The sequence below is a fragment of the Lagopus leucura genome, unplaced genomic scaffold (assembly GCF_019238085.1).
Source record: "Lagopus leucura isolate 7727_CA_CO unplaced genomic scaffold, USGS_WTPT01 Super-Scaffold_100018, whole genome shotgun sequence".
NCBI lineage: Eukaryota > Metazoa > Chordata > Aves > Galliformes > Phasianidae > Lagopus > Lagopus leucura.
This window is the reverse complement of record NW_024962272.1, coordinates 4,366,631-4,390,346: the sequence shown is the minus strand read 5'-3', so window position 1 is coordinate 4,390,346 and position 23,716 is coordinate 4,366,631. Positions and strand designations below refer to the sequence as shown.

The window sequence follows — 23,716 nt, the reverse complement described above, 5'->3', positions numbered from 1 at the left end:
CACGTCAAACACAGAGATCTCTTCTTCAACTGTAAAAAAATCCCTGTGTGTCTGCATGGTGGTCCTGCACAGGAGGAAGGAGAAGAAGGATCTTATCAGCTAAAGTTATCAGAATCTGCATTGATCTTGGACATTACAAAAGAAGAATCCATTCAAAGTAAGCAGTGTTCAAAAGTAACACAAGCCAGAAAGGTAGAATAACTGAGTAAGTTCTAGTCAAGCGATACTGCTATTTATTGTTATGTTCTGAGAAAAACTTAATTATTCATTTTGACAGTGTGGAACATAAACAGCAAAATACTACATTTTCTCATTGAAGATACTTATTACTTATGAAAGGAAAGTTCTGTTTTGAAGTTGTAGAAACAGTGAATAGCATCAGTGAGCATCAGATATTGACAGTGTATTAAGGCTGTTTGATTTATTTACTTGGTGAAAATACCTTTTAATGCTGTTTTGTCATCATTGTCTTAGCAATAAATGTCCTATTAGATACTTGCATGCATGTTGCTCAAGAAGAAGGCTACAGGTTGTAGTTTCTTACTATCTTATCTATTGTATTCTGACTGAACCCAAAACAGTTTTTATTTGTGTTAAGGAAACCAATATGTCTAAAGGAGATTCTTCTTCAGCAGAGCTTCAGTAAATGCAATGAGTCACATACTTGCTAGCTCTTTCCTGAGAAATTATTCCTTAAGATGCAGTGCATTGTATTTTCTTGATTCTTTACATCAAAATAGCATCCTCTCTGCAATGTTCTTCAACATCTTTATCGAAGACCTCATCAATGGGGTTAAGTTCACCACCAAGCAAGTTTGCTGACACCTAGCTGGGTGGCAGAGCTGGGTGTTGTATCTGGGTTGGGGCAATCCCACCTGTGTACAGACAGGAGAAGAACTCCTTGAGAGCAGCCCTGAGGAGAGGACAAGGGAGATCATTGTGGTCCTCTCCTCTGCACTCCTGAGGTCCCATCTGGAGCACTGTGTTCAGGTCTGGATCCCCAGCATGGGAATGATGTGGAGCTGTTGGAGCAAGTCCAGAGGAGGGCTATGAAGGTGATCAGAGGGCTGGAGCACTTCTCCAAAGAGAGGCTGTGAGCTGGACTTGTTCTGCCTGGGGAGACCTCATTGCAGTCATCCAGTACTGAAAGGGAGCTTAAAAGCAAGAGGGAGACGGACTTTTCACACTGGTATGTGGTGATAGGACAAGAGGGAATGCTTTTAAGCTGAAGAAGAAGGGATATAGTTTAGGTATTAGGAGGATTTTTTTTTTTACTCAGGGGGCGGTGAAGCACTGTCACAGGCTGCCCAGAGAAGTTGTGGGTGCCCCATCCCTGGAGTTGTTCAAGGCCAGGTTGGATGGCAGCTTGATCCATCTGGCGTGTGGTAACTGCCATTTTTCCAGAGAACGGTTGCTAAGTTGTTGCAGTAAGGTTGACTGACTAAATCTTAGATACAAAGGCAACAGCCTGTTCCACTTGATACTTTGAAGTCGCAATGACTGCCCTCCTGGGATAATCTTACACTGATAATTGGCAGATTGTTTCTATCAAACTCATTAAATACGTGAATAACTTTATCTTAAATACTAAAGCAACAACTTTTTTTTCGCCTACATTTTGAGCTGTTTGTCGTTACCACTTCAGCCCATTTTAAATTAGCTGGGAAGTGAGGGGGGGATAGCAGTGGGAACAGAGAATTAACAAGCTGTAAATAATTTTGGTACTTTCAATTACTAACACTCCTTTATATACATGCTAGGGATTATTGTTCTAATAGTAAATATTTCAATGCATATTAGAAGAGAGAGAATAAAGGCTCATTCTGGCCATTTGCTAAATCTCAATTGTGTTTACTTAAAAAAAATAAATGAAGCAAACAGTGGAAATATAGTATTTAAAAAGGAAAAGCCTATTAATTTTTTGTTGATGTTTTTCTTTGGAGAATTTCTTCAAATGAAACCATTTTTACTCTGGAAAGACGGATTACATATTCCATTTGTTAACCAAACGCATGCTGTATGAAATTAGTTTCCTAAAACTAGCAAAGTCAAATGTGGACACAGAAGCCTTGGAAGGCACAGTGGTAGTGATGCTTTGTTACTGAAAGCTTAACTCATACCCTCTCTTGTAGCAGGAACAGAGAGAGGTAGCAATTAATTTTACATAGCTATCTGTTTGCAGGTGCTGCTTATGGAATTAGCTAACTATTCTGTGAAGTTTTCAGTTGTTCTAAATGAGTCTCTTATTTCTTACCACTGCTCTTTGGAGAGTATGCTGTTGAAGACATTTAAAGAAGATATGTAAAAACACATGCATTTCTCTGCTAGTGATATAAATCTTTTAATTTGGACTATTTTGTTGACATTCAGAATTCAAATACACAGATTGCTCTGGTTATATTTAGTAAATTTGAATGTTTATCAAGACAGTATTTATTAACGAGAATAGGATCACAAACATACTGATTACTGATGATGGCTTTAATGGAAAACATTTAACCCCTTGAACAAGTTTAAATGAAGTGCAAAGTCCTGTTTTGCCAAGGAGGTGTGGAGCTTCCTTGCCTGTGTTTGTCTGCAACAGTGGCAAATTGTTGCTTTCAAATAAAAATCTGTATACTTGGTAAACCACTTTCCTTTTTCTCCTCATTAAGGAGGAGCTGATAGGAAGGATTAATCAGTTAATCTAAGTTAAGGACTTAGAGGAGAGAGTCTAAAATCAAAGAGATTATGCAAACCTTATTAAAAGGGGAAAACTAAAATTGTCAGTGATCCTGTTGAAGTCATAGTGAAAATGGCATCTAATTTTGTAGGCATCTTGAAACAGTGCTTCTACTTTTCTTCTTTCCCTCTCTTTTAATTTTTTGTTGATATGTGAGATTCAGAAATTTGAGAAAATACATATAGCGAGGGGGAAATGAAAATCAAATGCATAATGAAATACACTGCTGTCATTGAGTAGGCTTTAGTTATCTAGTGGAGATAATTCACACAGACTTGTATAAGGTTTAGGACTTGGAAAATGAAGAAAAAAGTAATAAATGAACACTTTTTTTTTTTTTTTTACAGTTCAGTTGTAGTACTACAGTCTAAGTACTCTCAAAGCTCTGGCTTCTAGTAAAATCAGTGATTTTATAGTTAAATGCACACTATAAAGCTTTCTGAGTAAACAGAAAAGACCTGTGGTTCATGAAACTACTATAGCAAAAGATGAATGTGTAGGTTGGGTGAGAGTAGCTGACACTCTTTGAATTGTGAATTGATTCCTTATGTTCTATATTTTGTAATACGGTCTAGGGTACTAAGAGCAGTATAGAAATAACAGGATACAGAGTTGTTTGACAGAAGCAGAAGAAAAATTACTGCTGTTACTTTATCTGGTTTATAACTTGTTACTTTTGTTTTTGTTATTGTGATATTTTTATCTGCAGCTGTAACTAAATAAAATTTTGTAAAGATTGTTAAAATATTGGGGTAAGGATTATTCTTCCTGCATTGATAAAATGCTATATAAATCATTGCTGTGTGTGATCATGTACTTCTGTAGTTAGTTGACCAAAATTTACTTTATTATTCCGTAGGGATTACATCAGTATTGCAATCACTAGAGCATCTTTCAGTAACAAAACGAATGTATGACCCTAAGTAGTACCTAGTGTGTAGAATACATCTCTTTTTTAGCCAGATATAGCCCATAGCTCCAGGATCAGGATATGTCTTTTGTCTATTTGCTTTTAAACAGTATCCCAAAGACATTAAAAAAGGAGGGCTCTGTTGAGCAGTTTGCAGCTTCACAATTTTTTATAATGAAGTGCAAGATTTTCCTTTTGGTGGGCTCAGTATTAAATAGTTAGTGATTTCGAAGTGCTGAGTATATCTCTATGAAGTGATTGTTGTTGTTGCTTTCATGTATGCTGTTAAAAAAGGGACAAACTTGAATAAATGTTTTCAGTGTTCATCTAGCCTTATCCCAATTTTCTCCCCCAGAATGAATACAACAAGCAGAACCAATGTTTTTAAAAGTAATGGAGAGGTGGGGAAAAAAAGGGGGTTTTCTGTGTAAAAGCTTTTCCAATCATTTTAATATCATCTTTTGTTTAGGTTTTCTGTTCTGTTTTGTTTTGTTTTCCTGCATGCTTTCTTCCAGATTTAGAATAGCTGAACTCCCTATGGTTTGTCTTTCTTAAATTCCTCCTTTGGGATTCATCTCTTCTCGTGAGCACTTAAATATTCATCTCATTGCTGTGATCTGTTGCTTGGCACTGCTTAACCATTCTTGAATAAAGCCCATTATGGAGCCTAAACCTGTTGTTTTAAAGCTGTAAACAGATTATCTTTTCCAGATCCAGATGCGCTCTTTAAAGGCTATGTAGCTGCTAGCTACTTGTTACTGCTGGGAATGTCTGGTGTGTTACCAGCTCCACACATGGAGTAGTTTATGAGTGCTTCTTAACTATCAGACAAAACTGGTTGAGGTAGAAGTTTTGTTAGGTGGCTTGCTCGTAAGCAATTCCAAGTAACTTAGCTGTGAAGTGAATTAGGAAGAACAAAATCTTTTGACATGGCTGAAGGCTTCTGACTGGAATATTTTGAGGTTATTTGCAGAGTGAGTGTCTGTTTACTGATTTCTTGGACTAAAGCTATTATGCTGTCATCTCTCTCCAGACTTTGAGTCTGAATAGAGTCTGATGCTACATTTATACTAATACAATTTATACTAATATGCAATTTATACTAATATGAGAGGTTAGGTGCAATAACTTGTATGCTTGTTACACAAATATTAGTAAAAATGACTCCATTGCATATTGACTGCTAAACAGGATGGCAAAATGCTAACCATCACTTTAGTAAGTTTTCTTATATGTCTGTAGCATGGATAAAGTGATCTGTAGTGTGGATAAATAGTCTGACTTGGTTTTGTAATGTTAGATTTAAAAAATGAGCAATACCATACAATTGCTATCTAGCACCTGTTCAGTTATATTAGAAAACATATTTTTGTGTTTATATTTACAACTTGACTGAACTAAGAAGCTTCCTTTTTTTTTTTAGGGCATCCAAGATGGATCTCAAGAGTTCTCTGGAAGAATGTTCAATGGCACTGAATTTGTTTTTAAATAACAAGTTCTCTGAAGCCCTGGAATTACTTCGCCCATGGTGAGGTCATGATATTTGCTTGAATTTCCATGAACAGTGTAAAATATACTATCTGTAAGCTGAAGATTGATTTAAAGCCTCTGAAGATAGTAGCTTTCGTTTATTTCCTCTTGTCCAAAAGTATTTCTCAGTATTCTGGGGTTTTAGAACTGCTCATTTCTCTAGTCCATCACTAAAACTGTTAAAGAAATAGTCTTTTCACCTGCAGGAGGAAAAAACAGAAAAAGACCTCACCTAACATGTCTTTGATCAGAGACTTTGTGCAGTGGAGATGTTTTTTCACACATTAACAAAGATGAAGAAATGCCTCCAGAATACTCTTTTAATGGTTTTTAAATTACATTTGCCTGACATCTGTATTTACTTTTAAATCAAACCTTTCAATTTTCTGATTATCTTCTTCCCTATTGCCTTTGCTCTTTACAATAAAGTCTTCATAAACTGACAGAATTACATAGAATGTTCTGAAGTGTGTGTACTCTTGCTCTCTCAATATCACAATCATCAGTGCAATACTGATAAACATGGTAATACACATCAGCAGTCATTTGCTTGCTCTGTAAATTATTCTGGTTTATGAAAGGAGACTTCATTACCATTTCACTGCAGAGAAATACAGGAGAAGAACTCTTGGGATTAGAACTGAAGCCTGTACAGTACAAGCTCATTATTTCTAGGAGGTGTTGGTTAGTAGCTATTTTAAATCGTCTACTGGGCCATACCCACATTGAGTTCAAGAGTAGGTAGCTAGGGAACTTGAAAGGTTAGCTGGTGAGCTGTGTGGGTGAACTGTGACTGTGGGTAATCTGTGTGTCTGGGATGTGACTCCTATTCACAGTCCTTTTCCTGTCTGCTGTGTGTTATGTCAAAGGGTATTTTAGTGAGGGGGTTCTGTAATGTGTGTTGGTAGAGTGATGTGAAGTTCCTGCTCTGCTGTTTGACAACAGTAAGATTGAGTGACAATGGTGGGTTGGTAATGTTAGGTAGACAGTACAGACAAGTGAAAATGCAGTGTTAAGTGAAATGTTGGGAAAGTAATTTAACTGTCTAATGTGTATCTAAGTTCTATTCTGTGCATATTGCACCGCGTCTTCAAACACAAAATTGCTTGTTATAGGGCAACATTTTGAGAAAGTACAATACAGAAAGCTAGTTAGATTTTTCTGAATTATTGTGAAATAGTACTGCATATAAGGGTTGTGTATATTAATAAATACATGTACACACATTTCCAAAATATTTTAGTATATCTTTCATTATATATATTGGATTTTGTTTATATAATAAAACAGCTCTGTAAGTCATATCACCATTTTATACTGTAATATGGATTTTTTAAAGTACAGTGAAGTGTTTCTTGTAATTGATTTAAGCTATGAAGAAAAATAATACTCTAGATACCTTGATTTCAACACTGAGTTCCTGGCAGTTAGCAGACTCTGAGCCTATTATACAGCATATTCAGCTAATCTGCAGAAGAGGGCTTAATCTAGCAAAGAAACAAATGCCACCTTTAAGAAAGAAGTTAAAATTGTTTTACTGAAAAATAACCTTTTAAAGAAAGTTAAATGTAAGTTCAAAAAGAACATTAAAAAATAGAGGAGGTGATACCTATAAGAAATAAATAGCCTACTGATAAATCTTCCCTGTTCTTACTGAAGAATTCTGTTTCCAAAGCTCTCCCAGGGTGTAAGTTCCATGATTTAAAAAAACACACTGAAGAAACTGGAGAGGATCCTGGGAGGGATAGATAGCAGCGTGGCCAGAAAATTATGTACATATAACTCTGTGATTGAGAGGTGGGCTGTTTTTAGTTTGGCAACAGGGAGACTTGGGGGATTAATCTAATAGTAGTTTGCAGCTATTGAGGGGAAGTGGCAGAGAGAGTTTTATCCATAGTGGCAGATGGTAAAACAAGAGGCGGTTGCCCTAAGTTGAGGCTTAGAAAGTTTAAACTGGTTGTTAGGAAAGGGTATGTTAGAGGAGAAGTACAGCACCAGCGAAAGAATGGCAGGAGATGTGTTCTGTCTTCATTTTCCTGAAGCTGTCCAAACTTGGTTGGTAGGTTTCACTTTGAGAACCTCTTTCCAACAACTTTTTAATTGTGTGATAGTATTTTTCTGATGTGAAAATCAGGCTTGCTCAGTGTAGCCTTTTATGCAGAACTGATTACAGGTGTACTGCCCTTTCTGTGACATAGATGCAGATTTTTGTATCTTGGGGTGAGTTAACCATTTTCTAAGGATGTCCTTATCTCCTTTGTTAAGTGAAGGCAGAGCCAAAGGAATATGTCATGGCCTAATTAGCTAAATGAAGCAGATATGCCAATGAACTACAAATGGCAATATAATTAAGTGCAGGTATTTATGAAGCCACTTTTGGACATTTTCTGGGGCTTGCTGCAGCAGTAGCCTGTGAAGTGGCACAAAGAGGAAAATTGCCCTTGTCTACATTATATTCTTAAGTCTTCTGTTTTTCTTTTGTTTTTACATAAGCTAACGTAGGTGTCTCAGACAGCATTTAATTTTGTCTTTTAAATTAAATTTTTGTTAAAATGTGCAAAACTTTTATGTTTGCCCTAGGTCTAAAGATAGTATGTACCATGCCCTTGGGTACAGCACTATTTTAGTTATGCAAGCTGCTATGACCTTTGAACAACAGGATATACAAATGGGAATTTCTACAATGAAAGAAGCTTTGCAAACCTGCCAAAGGTAAGTCCAAGCAATTTGTATTTATGAAGTACTTAATCTAGTGAGTGTTCTTTGTGAGATACCCCAGCTGTCTAAGTGCTTCCATGGCAGGATGCTGTTGATATGATAGAGATCTAAATTTGGAAAGATGAGGTAAGTCACCTATCGAATTACTTTGAGTAAGATTATGCTTACTAATATTGTCAAATTTGGGTATTTATAACCTGTGAAGGTAAAGTGCTGATTGCACTGTAGACCTAGAGTCAAAGCTGACATTCTGAGCTATTTCAACCTGTGATGCTTATTCTCCATAGAGATCAATAGCTTAAAGCTCCCTATTTAAAATTTGCTTTTCTTTATGAAAATGTTCTTTTTAAGAATTGTTTTCAAAAGTAGACAAAATAGTCTAAGAGGACCAGGCTTGTACTTATGTTTCTTCTAAAACAATTAGCTACCTGAAGGGAAATTGTAGCAAGGTGGGAGTGGGCCTTTTCTCCCACGTCTAGTGGTAACTAGAGTCGTAATGGCCTTAAGTTGCTCCAAGAGAGGTTTGGGATGGATATTAGGAAAGGTTTCTTCTTTGAAAGAGTGGTGAGGCTGCCCAGGAAGCTGGTGGAGTCATTGTCCCTGGTAATTTTCAAGGAACCTGTAGATGTGGTACTGAGTGATGTGGTTTAATGAGTATGGTGTTGCTGAGTTGATAATTGGACTGGATATTAGAGGTCTTTTCCAACTGTAATGATTGTATGATTCTAAGTAAGCTCTCATTGTTTTTAATGAATGACTCCCTGGTTTGGAAAATGTATTCCTTTTCTGAATTGTTTGTTGAGCTTCTTCGTAAGGCTGTTTGTAAATATCAGAGAATTCATTTTGGGAACATGATACTAAAATAATGATGCTAAAATAATATAACATGATACTAAAATAATAAAATAAACTAGTATGTCATAATATGGATAACTGAGATCTGTTCAAACTAAAATGTCTGCTCTTCTGCTCTGGGAGGTCCAGTGTGAAATTCCATGTCTGGCATAAAAGGACATAAAATACTTACTCATTTATGTTGAAAACATCTTCCCCTTATTTTCATTGTAGCTCCCTGTGCAAGTTTGAGAACAAATAGAAAAAAAATAATCATTAAAATCTGAAGTTGAATTAAAGTGGCTTACCCAGCATCAAAAAGACTTCTGCAGCAGTTCTGGCAATTACATTACTTTGCCATCAGTTTGACTTTTTTTCTCAGAAGTCTCTTTTCAAATGCTAGAGGTCCAGTGAGAAACTTTTTAGCCTGTGGCACTAATTAATTCCCCAGCAGTATTTCCGCATGTGTGTTGAATTAGGCAGGAACTTTATAGACGGAAGCTGGAAACGCTGTTGTATACTTAACATAGATTACATTTGTACTTGGATAATAAATTAAGGTTGGATAGGCCTCTCAAAAAATCACTCAAAAAAATGTAGCTATTGTTAAATTACGACTTTCTTAAGAATGTCTGCAGTTTGTGTTGGAATTGGTTAAGAATTGTAAATAATAAAGTTCTTTTCAGAATGTCACTTATGCTGTTTGGGTTTTTTTTCTTCTATGTATGACTGATTCAGATTCAGGAAAAGAAACACAGTGGTAGAGTCCTTGTCCAATCTAGTTTCTAAACAGTCAGCGGATCAACTGAGTGAAGGTAAGTGGTTTATAATGCAGTTAAATTAACAAAATTTTAAAAAGCCTGAGAACACTCTATCAGTGTGCACTAATATGCTATGCTCTATAATTTGAGTAGAATCTTACAGGAAAAAAAAATCCTGCATGTACCATCTTCAGTATTGCAGAGTCCTTTGGAAGCAATAATATTTAGTGCAGATCAATTACTTATTTGTCCTTTTTAATGCATAGTTTCTCAAAATCGTGTATTCCAACTCATTTGTTAGGCTCTGAGCATGCATCAAGTAAGAAAGGAGTTTGATAACCAGTTATGGTTTATTTTTTTCCCCCTCAACTTAAGATAGCTGCGAAAAGCTTAAGAATTACCTATGCTATGGAATAAGTCCTTATCATTAGTTGTATTTGAATCTGAATATATTAACAAGTTTTGTGCTTGTCTGTTTTGCCTTAAGGTGTTTTGGGAAATGGTATCAGTACATTGTTCATGGCTCTGAAAATGCTGATCTACTATTTCTGATTCAGGCAGAATCAAGTATGGATTTTTTTCTAACCTGACACAAAAGAACCCTCCTTATACTGAACACATCAAATTCACCGTGTGTGCACTGTACATACAGCAGCCTTATGCATGTGTCTGGTCTTGCAGCATGCAGTTACTCTTGTAGCAGAGTAGCTCGTGTCGTGTGTGTTAAGTCAAATGGACTTTAGTGGTGCATGAGAACAGTCTGCCTGGGGCTTTCAGATTGTTTAGCATGACTTAATGAAAACTTGTTCATAATGTCTTACTGGACTTAGGAAACAGCTGAGCCACTGTGTCAATGTTCATCTATGGAAGTTTTCTCAGATTTGAAAGGAGAATTTGAAGAACTAGCTGCTCTACGCTTGTATTTAAAGATAGTATCAATGGAAAGTACAGGAGATTATCAACCAGAGTAGTAAGAAGCTTTTGCCCTAGGCAGAAGGCAGCCATGACAAGATCAAGGTTTTTGTCTGAGGAGAGGTGAAACAAAATACTGTTTTTAGCTAGCTTCTTGATTACTAGTTCTGATGGGATCTGCACGTTACAGCTGCTGTTCAGTAGTTGTCAAAGCAGCAATGGCAGAGTCTGACCTTTTTTCTTGGCAGCATTTTATTTGTTCCATTGACCTCAAGAGGAGAATATTGATACTGTCAGCTTTGCTGACAGTAGATTACTTTTCTTTCTTATATAGAGGAAATGCATGCTGAAATCTGCTATGCGGAATGCTTACTGCAGAAAGCAGCTCTCACCTTTGTACAGGTAAAATCATTCCCATTCTGTGTTTCTATGTACCAGTTTAATGGAAAGATGTGAAGATGTTAGTGCTGGTAGAGCATTATCTCCAGAATAGATAAGTTAAGAAAAAAAAAACTTCCTCTGAGTGAACTGATGTTACTTTATGACAGTAATTGAAAGTACAGCAAATGCTATGCTATCAAGCAATACTGTCACTTCAGACTTTTTGTTTTGCTTTGTTTCTGTGGATAACGAAAAGATGTCATTGATACCCAGGATCAAATGGTTGAAGGTGTCATACTGAATTACTGGCATCACATCTAAAACTATACAGGACTTGTTTAAAGAGATGTTCAACTGTGAGGAAATGTCTCGTTTGAAGAGCGAGTCTTTTTTTTTGTGCAAAAAAGATGGAGTTTTTTTTCCACCTAAGAATACTTAAACTGGTGTGCCATTGTCTTTAGTTCAGCGTGACTCTCCATGGCCTTTTGAAATGGTATCAGGGACAATATAGTAATGAATGATTATAAATTGGATGTGCCTTAGCATTGTTGAGATAATTATTCTGTTTACAGGAGGGTCGGTCTACTGTTACTGCTATTTTAATCTTCTTGTTTAGCTTGTATTTTAGAGACTTAATATTGGTGTTCTTAAATAGGAATTTTTTGTCTCTTATACTTCGATTGCTTATGTGGATGTTTAATAAGTGTTTAATGAATGTATCTTAGAATACAGAATGGTTGAGGGGGAACAGGATCCCTGGTGACCATCTAGTGCAACATCCCTGCTCAGATGGGGTTCCCTAGAGCAACACATTACCAGTGATTGTGTCTCAATAGCTTTGGAATATCTTCAGAGGAGATTCCACAGCCTCTCTGGACAGCCTGTTCCAGTGCTCAGTCACCCGCACAGTAAAGAAGTTTTTCATGACATTCATTTGAAACTTCCTGTATTTCAGTTTGTAGGATGAGCCTATTTCGTCTCATCCTCATTCATGCTTTCTCCTCCCCCAAGAAGAGCTTGTCTCCTCATCTTCATCCCTACTTTTAGGTATTTGTATGCATTGATCAGATCCCTTCAGAGCCTTCTCTTTTCCAGGCTAGCCAGTAAGCAGGTCCCGCTCTCAGCATTCCCTCATAAAAAAGAAGCTCCTGTCTCTTAATCAGTTTAATAGCCGTTCACTGGTCTCACTCAAAGAGCTCTTTTGTGTCTCTCTTGTACTGGGGAGCCCAGCGCTGTTTGCAATACTACAGTTGCGTCCTCACCAAAACTGAATAGAGGGAAAGATTACCCACCTTCAGTCTGCTGACAGTATTCTTCCTAACACAACCCAGAATGCCATTGGCTGTCTTGACCACAAAGGCACATTTCTAGATCATAGTTAACTTATCCATCAGGATAAGTGGTGGACAAGATCCTTCTCTGCAGATCTACTTTCTAGCAGGTCAGCCCACAGCTTGTACTGGTGCCTAGGTGCAAGGCCTTGTACTTACCTTTGTTAAATTTCGGGAAGTTCCTCTCTGTCCATCTCAGACTGTCAAGATCTTTCTGAATGGCAGCAAATCTTATATCATCATCAGTCTTGCTGAGAAGGCACTCCAGCTTCTCCCATCCTTCATCCAAGTCTCTGATGAGTATGCTGAACAATTCTGGACTCAATATTGACCTGTGGGGGACACTTCTAGCTCCAGGCCTCCGACCAGACTCTGAACCATTGATCACAGTCCTTTGTGACCTTCTATTCAGCCTGTTCTCAATCCACCTCATCATTCACTTGTCCAGCCTACTTAACTATAAGGATCCTGAGTGACACTTTCAAAAGCCTTGCTGAAGTTCACATGCCACAGGGTGCATTGTTTTCGAGCTTGGAGGAAACGATCCTTGAATGTTAACCAGCTTCCTTTTCCTTTTCCTTCTAGAACTTATTTCCACGGGATAATTCTAGGAAGGTTGCTGAAAAGGTCAAAGTTAGCTCTCCTGAAGTCCAGGGTTGCAGTCTTACTTATTGCTGAGTTTCCTTCTTGCGGGATCATGAACTCCATGATCTCATAGTCACTGTAGCAATGGCTGCTCTGAAGTTTTCATGTCCCTAATCAGTCCTTTTTTATTTGTAAGAACAAGGTCCAGCAACACACCTCTCCTTGTTAGCTCCTCCACAACCTTTGACAGAAATATATCACCAGTGCTTTCCAGGAGCCTGATGGATTGTTTGTGCCCTGCTGTGTTGTTCCTTCTGCAGATGTCGGGATGGTTGAAGTCCCTCACGAGGGAGGGGCCAGGGCCTTTGATTGTAAAAGGCCTGATTTACTTCCTTGTGTTGATCCTGTGTTCTGTAGTAAACACTTAGAACAGAGTCACCCTTGTTAAGTCTTTCCTTTAATCCTTACCTGCTCATCATGCACTCTTAGGCAGGGCTCCATACATTCCAGGTGTTCTCCTGTATACAAATGAGCTACACCATCAATTCTTCCTGGCCAGTCTTTCTTAAAAAAACATGTAGCCATTCATGACAATATTTCAGTCATATGAGCTATCCCACCATGTCTCTGTAATCACAGATCTCTAATTCTTCCCACGCTGCATGCATTGGTATAGAGGCACTTCAGAGAGGTATTTGAGAGTGCCAGTTTCTCAGGAGGGGTGATAATCCCTTCAGATATAAACTAGGAGGAAGAAGTGAGACACAAATGTATAGGATCAATTTGACCCAAATAGTTAATTTAGCTCAGCTTTATGTATCACTTAATAGAATACTTAGGTCCGAAGTGTCAGGAAATATTAGGAGTGGAATGGCAGTCTTTCCTTTCCTAATGAAACAGAAGCAAATCTCTTGCCCCCCCCCCCCCCCCCCCTTTTTTTTTCCTTTCATTTGTTTTCTGATTTTGTTTTTAAGCACAAAGATAATTTTTAAGTGCTTGTTGAAGGAGATCAGCTTTGGGGCTGAATGAAGTGAAATACCCCTAGGGGAAGTGTACTCCTTCTGTGAAGCAGCACTTGCTGTCCGTTGTTTCATTTGCTTTGTTTTTTGCTGTAATACCCTGATCTGCTGGTTGCCGCCATACTCCATTACCCCCTGGCTGACCTCCATTCGTCTGAGGATGGTGGTGGCAGTGAGACTGTAGTTATTTAGAAAGAGGTGTAGCAAGAATACTTGTAATAAATACCCCCATTTAAGTGTTCAGTCTTTCAGGCGGAACAGTTGATTTTCAAAATGGTTGTCCTTCCATGGAACCAGCACTTCCTTTAGTTCCTAATTCTGATAGTCTTTTTATGTGTGTTTATTTATTTATTTGCTGTCAACATCGTATGTGCTGTCCTGGAATAATCAGCCAGGATTTCTGAAATGCTTGCACATGTTTCCCTCCTATGTTAATTCTAAGCGAAAAAAACAAAAATCTGTCCTGCTGAATCATTGGCCATCTTGCTATTTAGGAACTTATTTTTGATAGCTAGTGGATCGTGGCTTTGATTTTCTTAGGGATAATAAACATGTATGTTGAGTAGTGTATGTAATAGCTGTTGTTTAGCAATCATAATTCATCTGCTTAGGGATTTTTTTGGTTTATCTTCTGCGAGGTTGTGTGTGTCAGAATCATCATTCCAAAATTTTTTAAAAGATTCCTACAGCACCACCTGGTGGAGAGCGTTCTTTTTTGTTTATACATGCTGGAAGTTCAGTCAAAAAACAGCTGCTCACTTTGCCTTCTTCTGAGTTTTGAAGCTCATCACGCGCAACAGAAAAATGTTTCTATAAAAACATAATGCATGTGCTAACTTTAGTCTTAAAGATGATTCTATTAACTGAAAAACATTTTTAATATTTCCAGTGACTGTAAAGTGCTAAATAAAGTAAAATGTTGCTGAAAGTTTGTGTATGTTACTTGTATAGCTAAATATGTGTTTTTGTACAATTAATATTTTGTATTTCAGGATGAAAATATGATCAACTTTATCAAAGGTGGCCTCAAAATTAGGACAAGTTACCAAATATACAAGTAAGCTACTGGAAAATACTCAGATTCTGTGTTGGTATAAGCAGTCGAATAAATGCCTCCAAACTGGAGGGCGAAAAAAAAAAGATTGTTTTATAGAAATGATAATGATTAAATTCAGTGTACTTTCTAAGTCATGTTTCTCATCTCTCCTCTTTTTTTGTGCATCAAAAGAGAATGTCATCAGGTTCTACAGATGACTCAGGGGAACAAAAGCAAAATTGAAACTTACCACCAGTTTGAAGGAGGGGTAAAACTTGGAATTGGAGCATTCAATCTGGTATGACTTTTTCAGACTACATAAATTCATTTCAGTAATTCTGTAGGATTCTTTACATATATAATACTGTAATCCTATTTTTAAAAAGTTAGTAAAACATGTTTGTAGGTTTTACAGCTTTTATGAAACATGAAAAGTTTAGCGGCTTTTTGCGTTGTGTCTTCTAGGATTTTTCTGCTAATTTGTTTTAAATTTTGTTTTGTCTATTTTAATAACATATGCAGTGCTTAAGATGGAAAGCAGCTATACTTACCTATATATGACTAGCATGACTTTTAAAGATGCTTCTACGGTTGGTTATAAGATATCTGGAATGAATGCTTTTATTCCATCTCTCCCATCATACCATTCTTGTGCTTCATTATTTTGACATACTGTAAATTGTCACTGTGAATTACTGTAGACCATTCACAAATTCAGAAGAACAATCTGTAGCTTACTGGATTTGAACGAGAAACGACTGGGTGCATCCACTGATGTTTTTATTTGCAATTACTACATTGCCTTTTCACATCTATCACAACAACAGTGAGAGTTGATTTCTGCTGGTATTTTAATTTCTGTATCATTCCAGACTGGAGCTGGCCAGTTCTGAGTATGGTCAGAAGAACTCAGGTCTCTCTGCACCTGTCAGTCTTTAAAACTCAAGCAACTGGTAGATGTCTTTCACAAGTACTCTGACCTCTCCTATACTTCATGAAGTCTTCTCAGCAAGAAGCTTAAAAGAAAAAGTCTGTTCTGGGCAGAATATAGTAGAGTGAATGGAGCTTACAAAAACTGACCTTCAAATAGAGCTTCCTGTAATATTTTTTGAAAAGGTGGTTGTGATCTTTAAAAGTTTTCTCTTGTGTAGAATGTGGAGATTGCAGTTATGGGAGAATTAGAAAGTGCATGTAATATGGTAAAATTAGCTAATATTTCTAGAAACGATAGACTTGCTAGTCTGCTGGTTCCATACTTCCCAAGTATGAAAAAGTGGAATTTTTGGATACCACTGTATCATTTCACTGGGATTAAAGGAAGGTGACAATTGTTGATAAGTACTGTCAAAATAGATAATACTTGCCTCTTATTCCACATGGCTCAAAATTTTCAAGCAGTTCTGATCAGCTGAAGACAGGAAAGTCATTATCTGAAAAAGAACAGATGGATTCTGTCTTGCTGTTTCCGTGCTGGATGATCATCAAGTGTTCGAGTTTTCCTTAAGCTGCAAACTGATTGCATGTTGTTAATCATGCATGTCTGTTTTTGAATTCATGTGTATTTTACTTTTTCAGTGATATGTAAGAGCATTCAATATAACAGTTAGCGTTCTAGCTGTAGTTTATAGTAGTTTCACAGTTTGTGTGAATGTGTGTAAGTTTTTTGTCTTACGCTTGTTTGAAATGTATTACAGATGCTGTCGCTTTTACCAGCAAGGATCCTCCGATTTTTAGAGTTTATTGGATTTTCTGGCAATAGGGTATGGGATTTGTATTTGCTTTTTCTAATTAGACTTTTCCCAGGTAAAGACCTGGTGTATGTAATACCATGCATTTCACACTAGATATATAATGATATACATTGCTGATTATTACTTCAGTGTTCTTAAAAAAATAAGTAGAAGAGATTATGCAGGTATGAAAGCAGATATGGTGATATCTGAATCTTTGAATCTTGATCAAGGAAAATCATGAGCTTGCTTTAGAGATGGTTTTCAAGTTACAATTTCATTTCTTTTTCCTGATCCTTATAAAGAGAATATCAGCTTCTTTTTTTCTTTTTTTTTTTTTTCTGGCTCAGTGAGTCATTGTTCTACATTTTTTTTCTTCACTTTCTCCTACCTTTGGGAGAATGAAGTTCCGAGTGTCTTGCTGTGCAGTCCCAGTACCTCTGTTCCTCATGGCTGAGATATTTGTAATTATAACTTCTTATTATTCTGCAGCACTTTAATACTGCCCTTGCCACCTTCAAGAAATGAAGCAAACAAAAAAACAAATAAACCCACAGAATTAAGTGTCATGTTGTTCATAAGCCAGAGAGAATATAATCATATTCCTCCTAGCTTGTCCACTAGTATTTTATATAAAATTAGGTTTCAGCAGAGAGGCATTAGTTCTCTTGCTTCCTGTTCAAATTGTACTGCGTGTTGGAGAATTTTCATGGTACGTATTAGTGCCATAAGTGAAAAGGTTATAGAAGTTTAAAGGAAAGCTGAACAATTGCTATGCAATAAAACTCCTTAATTTTATTTTACTGTTCATTTATTTTAATTTACTTTTTTTTTTTTTTCCCCAAAAACTGTTTAAATCACCTTCTAAAGACTCATTGCCCTTAAGCAGGGAAGGCTTGAGCTCATCTTAATCCCCAGAGGAACCAAGCTGTCCTGTAATGAACATAAGCTGAAATGGATAAAAAGAAGTTTCACATGTAGTAGCGAAGTATTATGTCCCTGTTTTTTTTCAGTACTCACAAATTAAATTGTAGCTTCTGGAAACTGTCTAGAAGTTGGTTTCTTAGCAAAGCTGTTATTTTGATCAGAAACTCTAATTAGTGGCTGACTTGACAGGAGAGAATTGAGAATAACCAGTGATTTCTGTGAAGGAAGACTTTTGTCTAAAAGTAACACTAAAGAAGTTTCTATAAAACACAGTGTTAAAATCATTATTCTAAAAGGCTTATATCAATAAAATAGCGAGGAAGGGATTTAGGCCTGTGTAGCTGCATGGTCTGTGGAATTCATATGTAATTCTATTCAGCATTAACTTAAGCTGTTTTTGGCCAGCTGCGATTGGCAGGTCAGAAGTATTTTGGTAGAATGTTATGTTGGATCTGAGATAATGAAGTCCTAGATTATGAAATATTTATATTTAAAATGGGGTTTGGTTGATCTGTAAATGACTGAAAGTAACTGTGTATACTGATAATTAATTCTGCATGTGTGTGTGATGTTTCTTAGGAGCTGGGCCTCTATCAACTGTGGGAAGGAGCATCTGGCAGCAGTTTGAGAGCCATTCTGTGTACTTTTACCCTGTTGGTTTATCATACTTATGTCTCCTTAATCCTTGGTGAGACCCACTGTGTAGTTCTTCAGTCATATTACACATTGTGACAGACATTCTGCTATTTGAACTGAATTTAGAATCTGGGGCTATTAGTTTTGTAAGAGGAGATTTCTGTGTAACTCATTACATTCTGAAACTGATCTCTCTGACAAAGCTATGCTCCAAGAAGTAGTTAGACAGATGCTGTATTACACTGACATCAGGTTCTGTTTGAAGGAGTCCTTCGATTGTAACAGCAGAATTTCGTAGAGCACTTTTAATTTCTGACAAGTCCTTTTCCATATATTAACATCAGGAATAGTGAAAGCCAGCTCGGGAATGAGGTCTGTACTCCTAAATAATTTTCTTGGAAGGTCAAACATACAGAGAATTATTCTGCCACGTGGGCCTACAAGTTACTTTTAATTGTATATGCATCTTTAACAGACTTGTTTATGTTCTTTACTTTCTGCCCTTGTCCTTTAGGCTAATTAGGAAATTAAGATGAACTTCATTTCTTCTAGTATCACCCATGCTTTGTTATTGAGTTTAAAACTAGGAAAGAGGGCAGCTAGAGATTGTTTTCTTTACTTGTTAAAACAATCAAAGGGACTTGAAAATATAAAAGAAATTTATAATGGAATAGTTTTAAGGTTAATTTATTTTATCTTCTGCCTACAAATGTTTTCTATACTAAAAGCCATTAGTTCTTACCAGACAAGAATTGATTTTTATAAACACATAATATGATTTAATGATATTTCTGCTTTTGAATAAAACTGGTCATTCATTAATCTATACGTGTGTCATAATATGTTTTGGAAGTGTAATTTTTCATGTGTTAAAGTCCTTGTTCATATTTTCTATAGGTAAACTGAGGTTGATTTATTATGTTTTCTAGGTACAGGGGACACCAATCTTCAGGAAGCAGACAGTCTCCTTGAACCCTACCTCCAAAAATTTCCAAATGTGTGTATTCTCAACAAATTTTGTAACAGCAATATATTTCCCTAAGCTTAAAGTAATAACTAAGTATTTTTCACCTCTCCTTTCAAGGGCTCCATTATACTGTTCTATGCTGCCAGAATAGATACGCTGAAAGGAAATTTTGAAAAGGTAAATCAATTTTTGCTTTTTAAGGTTTTTACTTGTTAAGTGTACAGCTGTGTTTTGTGCCAAAAAAAATTACCTATGATTCATCTCAAAGTATACTGGAAATAGTAATTATGTTGTTTTCCCTGTTGACATCTAGTGTCAGTATTGATTGCAAGTCTTACTCTAAGATAAACTGAGGGGGAAGATTATGTGATTTTTGAAGTTGATTGTTCTTTGTTTGGGTGCTGCAGAAGAATTTTCTATGTAATTAGATGCATCTCTATCATGGAACTGTAACGGAACAAGTTTTTGTTATTCCTACTTACCTAAATCCTAGGCGCAGTTAACATTCCAAGACTGCATAGCAGCCCAGCAAGAATGGAAGCAGATTCATCACCTCTGTTACTGGGAACTGATGTGGTGCTACACCTTCCAGCAGAACTGGCTTCAGGCATATCGGTATGCAGACCTGCTGAGCAAAGAGAGCAGGTGGTCTAAGGTAAATGGTCAGGTGGACATTAATATGATATTCCAATAGCCACTCATAGTTACATTTGCATTTTGCTGTGCAAAATAAGTTTAATTTCTCCTTTCTTCTTAAATCGGTGAGTAAAGGGACAGTGCAACCAAACTGTAGGTTGAACTGTGTGGTTAAGGACAGAAGCACTAGTACCATTTAACAGTGCGTTAATCTCAGTAAAAACAGAAACGACCATCACAGTTGAGAGGAGAAAACAGGAAAGAAAAACTGTTGATTGCAATTCTAATTGAATTCCAATATTAGCTAATAGAACTTGGCTGAAGAAACAGTGTTTTCATTAATTATAAAAAGATGAAGGCATGTCTAGTCAGCACATGCTTTGTGACATGAAATAAAAAGTCTTCCGGAAATGGAGTCTTTTGAGTAAAGCTGGTCAGCCAATCTTATCCTTAAAACTACTCTCAGAGTAGGAACCAAGCACAATGTGCAAATAATTTTGGATAGATCTTTCATCTCTTCTTTTTTAGGTAATTATTTTATAGTAGGTGGAAAAGAGGATGCATCCTGTTTATGACAAAAAACAGTATCTTTTGTGTGAAGTGAAAATGTCTTAAATAGAATTATGGATGTTTGCTTTTTCTCTGTGCTGAGTCAAACTTCCCTTGAGGTAGTGCTCAGATCAGATAATACTCATTAGAATAGTTCATTTGTCATTAACTTCTTTTTTTATCAGTTATTTGTATTGTGAATTGTCTCACTTTTTGCAGGAAGGATTTTAATATTGACTTATTAAGAATATCAATAAATATCTTGAAAATAAAATTAAACTACATAATAAATGCATGGGTAAACATAAATAGTTCTATCCAACTGAGAATTACTGGAAGTACTTCACTGCAGCATGAAGTGTTTCCAGTAATTCTCAGGTGGATGAGAGATTTCAGTTCTTAGTGTATTCATTGAACACAGCATATCAGTGTGGTAATATGTTGATTTTTGTTTATGAAATAGGCAATATATGTATTCCAAAAAGCAGCAATTTTATGTATGCTTACAGAGGATGAATTGAAAAGTACCGGTGAGGACATTGTATCTTTGTTCAGGTAAACTTTTATGAAATAATTAGATATTCAGTCATTATATTCCATCCCAATTCCACACTCACAAACTAATTTCAACTTGAATATCTTCGTTTTGTATCACCTTCTCCCTATGTTTTACCATCAACTTTTCAACTTTTTGCATTACTTTTTACCATCACATTGTTTAAAATGCATTTATTAGCAACATACATCTTGCATCAGCATACTGTGTGGTGGAAAACCACACAGTTAAGATGTTATTCTTCCCAGAAAAATATGATATCTTACTACATGAGACTAAAAGAAATGAAAACTACTTAAACTGAGCTCTCTTTTGTCTCCTCTTAGACAAGTGGATGGTCTAAAACAGAGAATTGCAGGAAAATCTATTCCAACTGAAAAATTTGCAGTAAGGAAAGCTCGACGCTATGCAAGTTCTCAACCTGTGAAGCTGATATTACCTGCCTTGGTAATTATACTTGCTTTCTTTTTGTCCATTTTAAATGAAGAAATGGAGAAAAATTGTAGGGTAGAAAAGGAGTATAATTTCTAATATAATTTCTTACATTTTATCAGGTAATATGTATTTGGTAATTACATTTTAAACTTTTTTTCCAAGTAATTATTGGCATTCATGCAAATGGAGTGGCCTTGGGATTTTTGTAAAATGTACTAATGGCAGTTCAGAACCAAATCAGATTTTCCACAAGGCCAGGCTGGATGTGGCTCTGGGCAGCCTGGTCCAGTGATTGGCGGCCCTGCACATAGCAGGGGGTTGAAACTAGATGATCACTGTGGTCCTTTTCAACCCAGGCCATTCTGTGATTCTGTGATTTACAGCTGATGACAATTCTAGTAAGTTGGTGTTTCTTAACACCAGACACCATCTGAAAAACCACACAGTTACAGCAGAAATATAAGCAGAAATATTTGAGTGGTGTATTGTATTGTATCTGCTTCAAAATGACATTGTTTTGTATTTCACGGATGTAATTACAATGCAAATAAACCAAATTGTACTGTATACTGTACTTTGTCATGAAAGCAAAGATTATTTTTGGCTAGAATGAAACCTGCATAGCTGTTCTCTCGTTCTCTTCAATTTTTATCACATCACACTTCAATGCATCTAAACAACCATATTGCTTACTGAAGCATCGGGGGAGCTTTTTGATAGGATTTGCTTGATGCTTAATTCTAAATAAGATTTGGAGGAATATATTAGATGCAGTTGCTGGATACGTATATTATGATGTATTTATGTATTAGAACCACAGGAAAAGTTTTATCTACTGTTGCTCTACATGGAAGATAGAGCCTATGATTGCCTTTGAAAATGTATATGTACCTGATGAAATATCCATTACACATTCTCGAGTGCTTATTTGAAGTAACACGATTACTTTTATTCTTGGGCTTCTTAACAGTGACAAACTTTGAAACCTTTCATATTGTTTAAAACAAGTTTTTGTAGGCAGTATTTTCATGTTTTCAAAATGTTCCATAACATTCCCCCAGTGTATTCTCTTTAGTTAAGTGTATGTGCAATTTCATGAGATTGTCTTGTTTATTTTTTTGTCAGGAAATGATGTACGTCTGGAATGGCTTTGCAATTGTGGGCAAAAGAGCAGATCTCACCGAAAATTTATTGGTAACAATTGAAAAAGAAGAAACTGCTCTAAAAAATGAGACTAGTAAGTAGTTGATTAAGATGATGTTAATATGCTGGTATGAAACATTGACATTTCTCTTTGCTTCCATTTTACTAGCATTCTGTGAGGTAAGTTCTGTCTTACGCAACATGCATTTAAATCTGAGCATTGTGATTTTGGAGCTCCTTGAATGTTTAATAGTGGTTCGTGATATGTCCTTCATCAAGTTTGATTAATGCTAGAGTAGAATATAGGAAAGTCAACAATTTGAGGCCATTACTTACAGGACTTAACATAGTCTTCCTAGGACTTAAATGTCTGAAAGTACTGTTACTGAACCAGATTATACCACACTACAACTGCATATTGAGTAACACATAAATGTATAATGTATAAAAGAAATGCTAAAGTATTGTGCATGAGTGTATTTTGCTACTATTTTTTTAACTTATGTTAAAGTAAAACATTTGCCTTATTTGCTCTTCCTTAATTCATGCTTTATTAGATTGCTGCTGTTTCCTGTTATGTAAGCTTCTCAGTAGACTTCTCCTATAAGTTCTTCTAAGATGAATAAATGTTAGGTTTTTTCCATAATGGTAATTCACAAAAACAGTTTGTTTTGTAGTCAGATTGTAATCATACCTATTACCAGTGTGGCAAGTTAGTTTTCCCACATCATTAAAAGATGTAATTACATAACGTGTCAGTAGTTCTGTGAGAAGAGTTTACGAATTGCTGAATGAAGTGTCAGTTGTGTACATCAGTAATAGTAATGTTCTTTGGCTGGACAGTACCAAAACCCTTTCAGTTTTTTACTAGCAGATAAAAATACCTGTTTAAAAATTGCCCAGAATAACTCTTCCTAAAGCATAGTATTCCTGTAAAGCCAAAACCCTTGGAAATTGAATTTCAAACTCCACCATTATGAATGTTCTCCTGAGCTCTATTCTGTAGGGAAGGTACAGTATGAGGTGTTTGTACAAGCTGAGAAAAGGAAGCAATTAAATATCCTTGCTAGTAAAGAAAAGAATAGAAGTAAGTGCACACCAAAACTAGGGACTGATATTAATAGTATCCGAATGTTGCAGTTTTATTTTATTCCAAAGATATATAAGAAAAGAGAGACATTCTAACACACAAACTAAATACAAAATAATGTGGAATATATTACCCTGTCTCATGCTTAAATATTTCGTCTTCAAATAAGCAAACATGACGAATAGACTGCTGTGGAAGGTGAGGTTCTCTTTTCTTTTCCTGTTTTGTTGCCTCATTGAAATAAAGACATAACAAAATGTTTGTACCCTCAGTAAGTTTGCAGATGACACCAAGTTGGGAAGTATTGT

General features: G+C 36.2%; 1 protein-coding gene across 1 annotated transcript in view; it reads left to right on the top strand.

Annotated features, from left to right (window-relative positions):
- TTC39B (tetratricopeptide repeat domain 39B) overlaps positions 1–23,716 on the top strand; it is an 81,277-nt gene that overhangs the window by 43,627 nt on the left and 13,934 nt on the right. The window contains exons 3-16 of the mRNA XM_042877505.1: positions 5,056–5,160; positions 7,743–7,874; positions 9,453–9,529; positions 10,722–10,789; positions 14,696–14,760; positions 14,932–15,037; positions 16,434–16,499; positions 17,976–18,084; positions 18,962–19,029; positions 19,117–19,176; positions 19,493–19,654; positions 20,648–20,739; positions 21,067–21,187; positions 22,301–22,412. Coding sequence (XP_042733439.1) covers positions 5,056–5,160; positions 7,743–7,874; positions 9,453–9,529; positions 10,722–10,789; positions 14,696–14,760; positions 14,932–15,037; positions 16,434–16,499; positions 17,976–18,084; positions 18,962–19,029; positions 19,117–19,176; positions 19,493–19,654; positions 20,648–20,739; positions 21,067–21,187; positions 22,301–22,412 — 1,343 coding nt within the window. The remainder of the gene's footprint in view (positions 1–5,055; positions 5,161–7,742; positions 7,875–9,452; positions 9,530–10,721; positions 10,790–14,695; positions 14,761–14,931; positions 15,038–16,433; positions 16,500–17,975; positions 18,085–18,961; positions 19,030–19,116; positions 19,177–19,492; positions 19,655–20,647; positions 20,740–21,066; positions 21,188–22,300; positions 22,413–23,716) is intronic.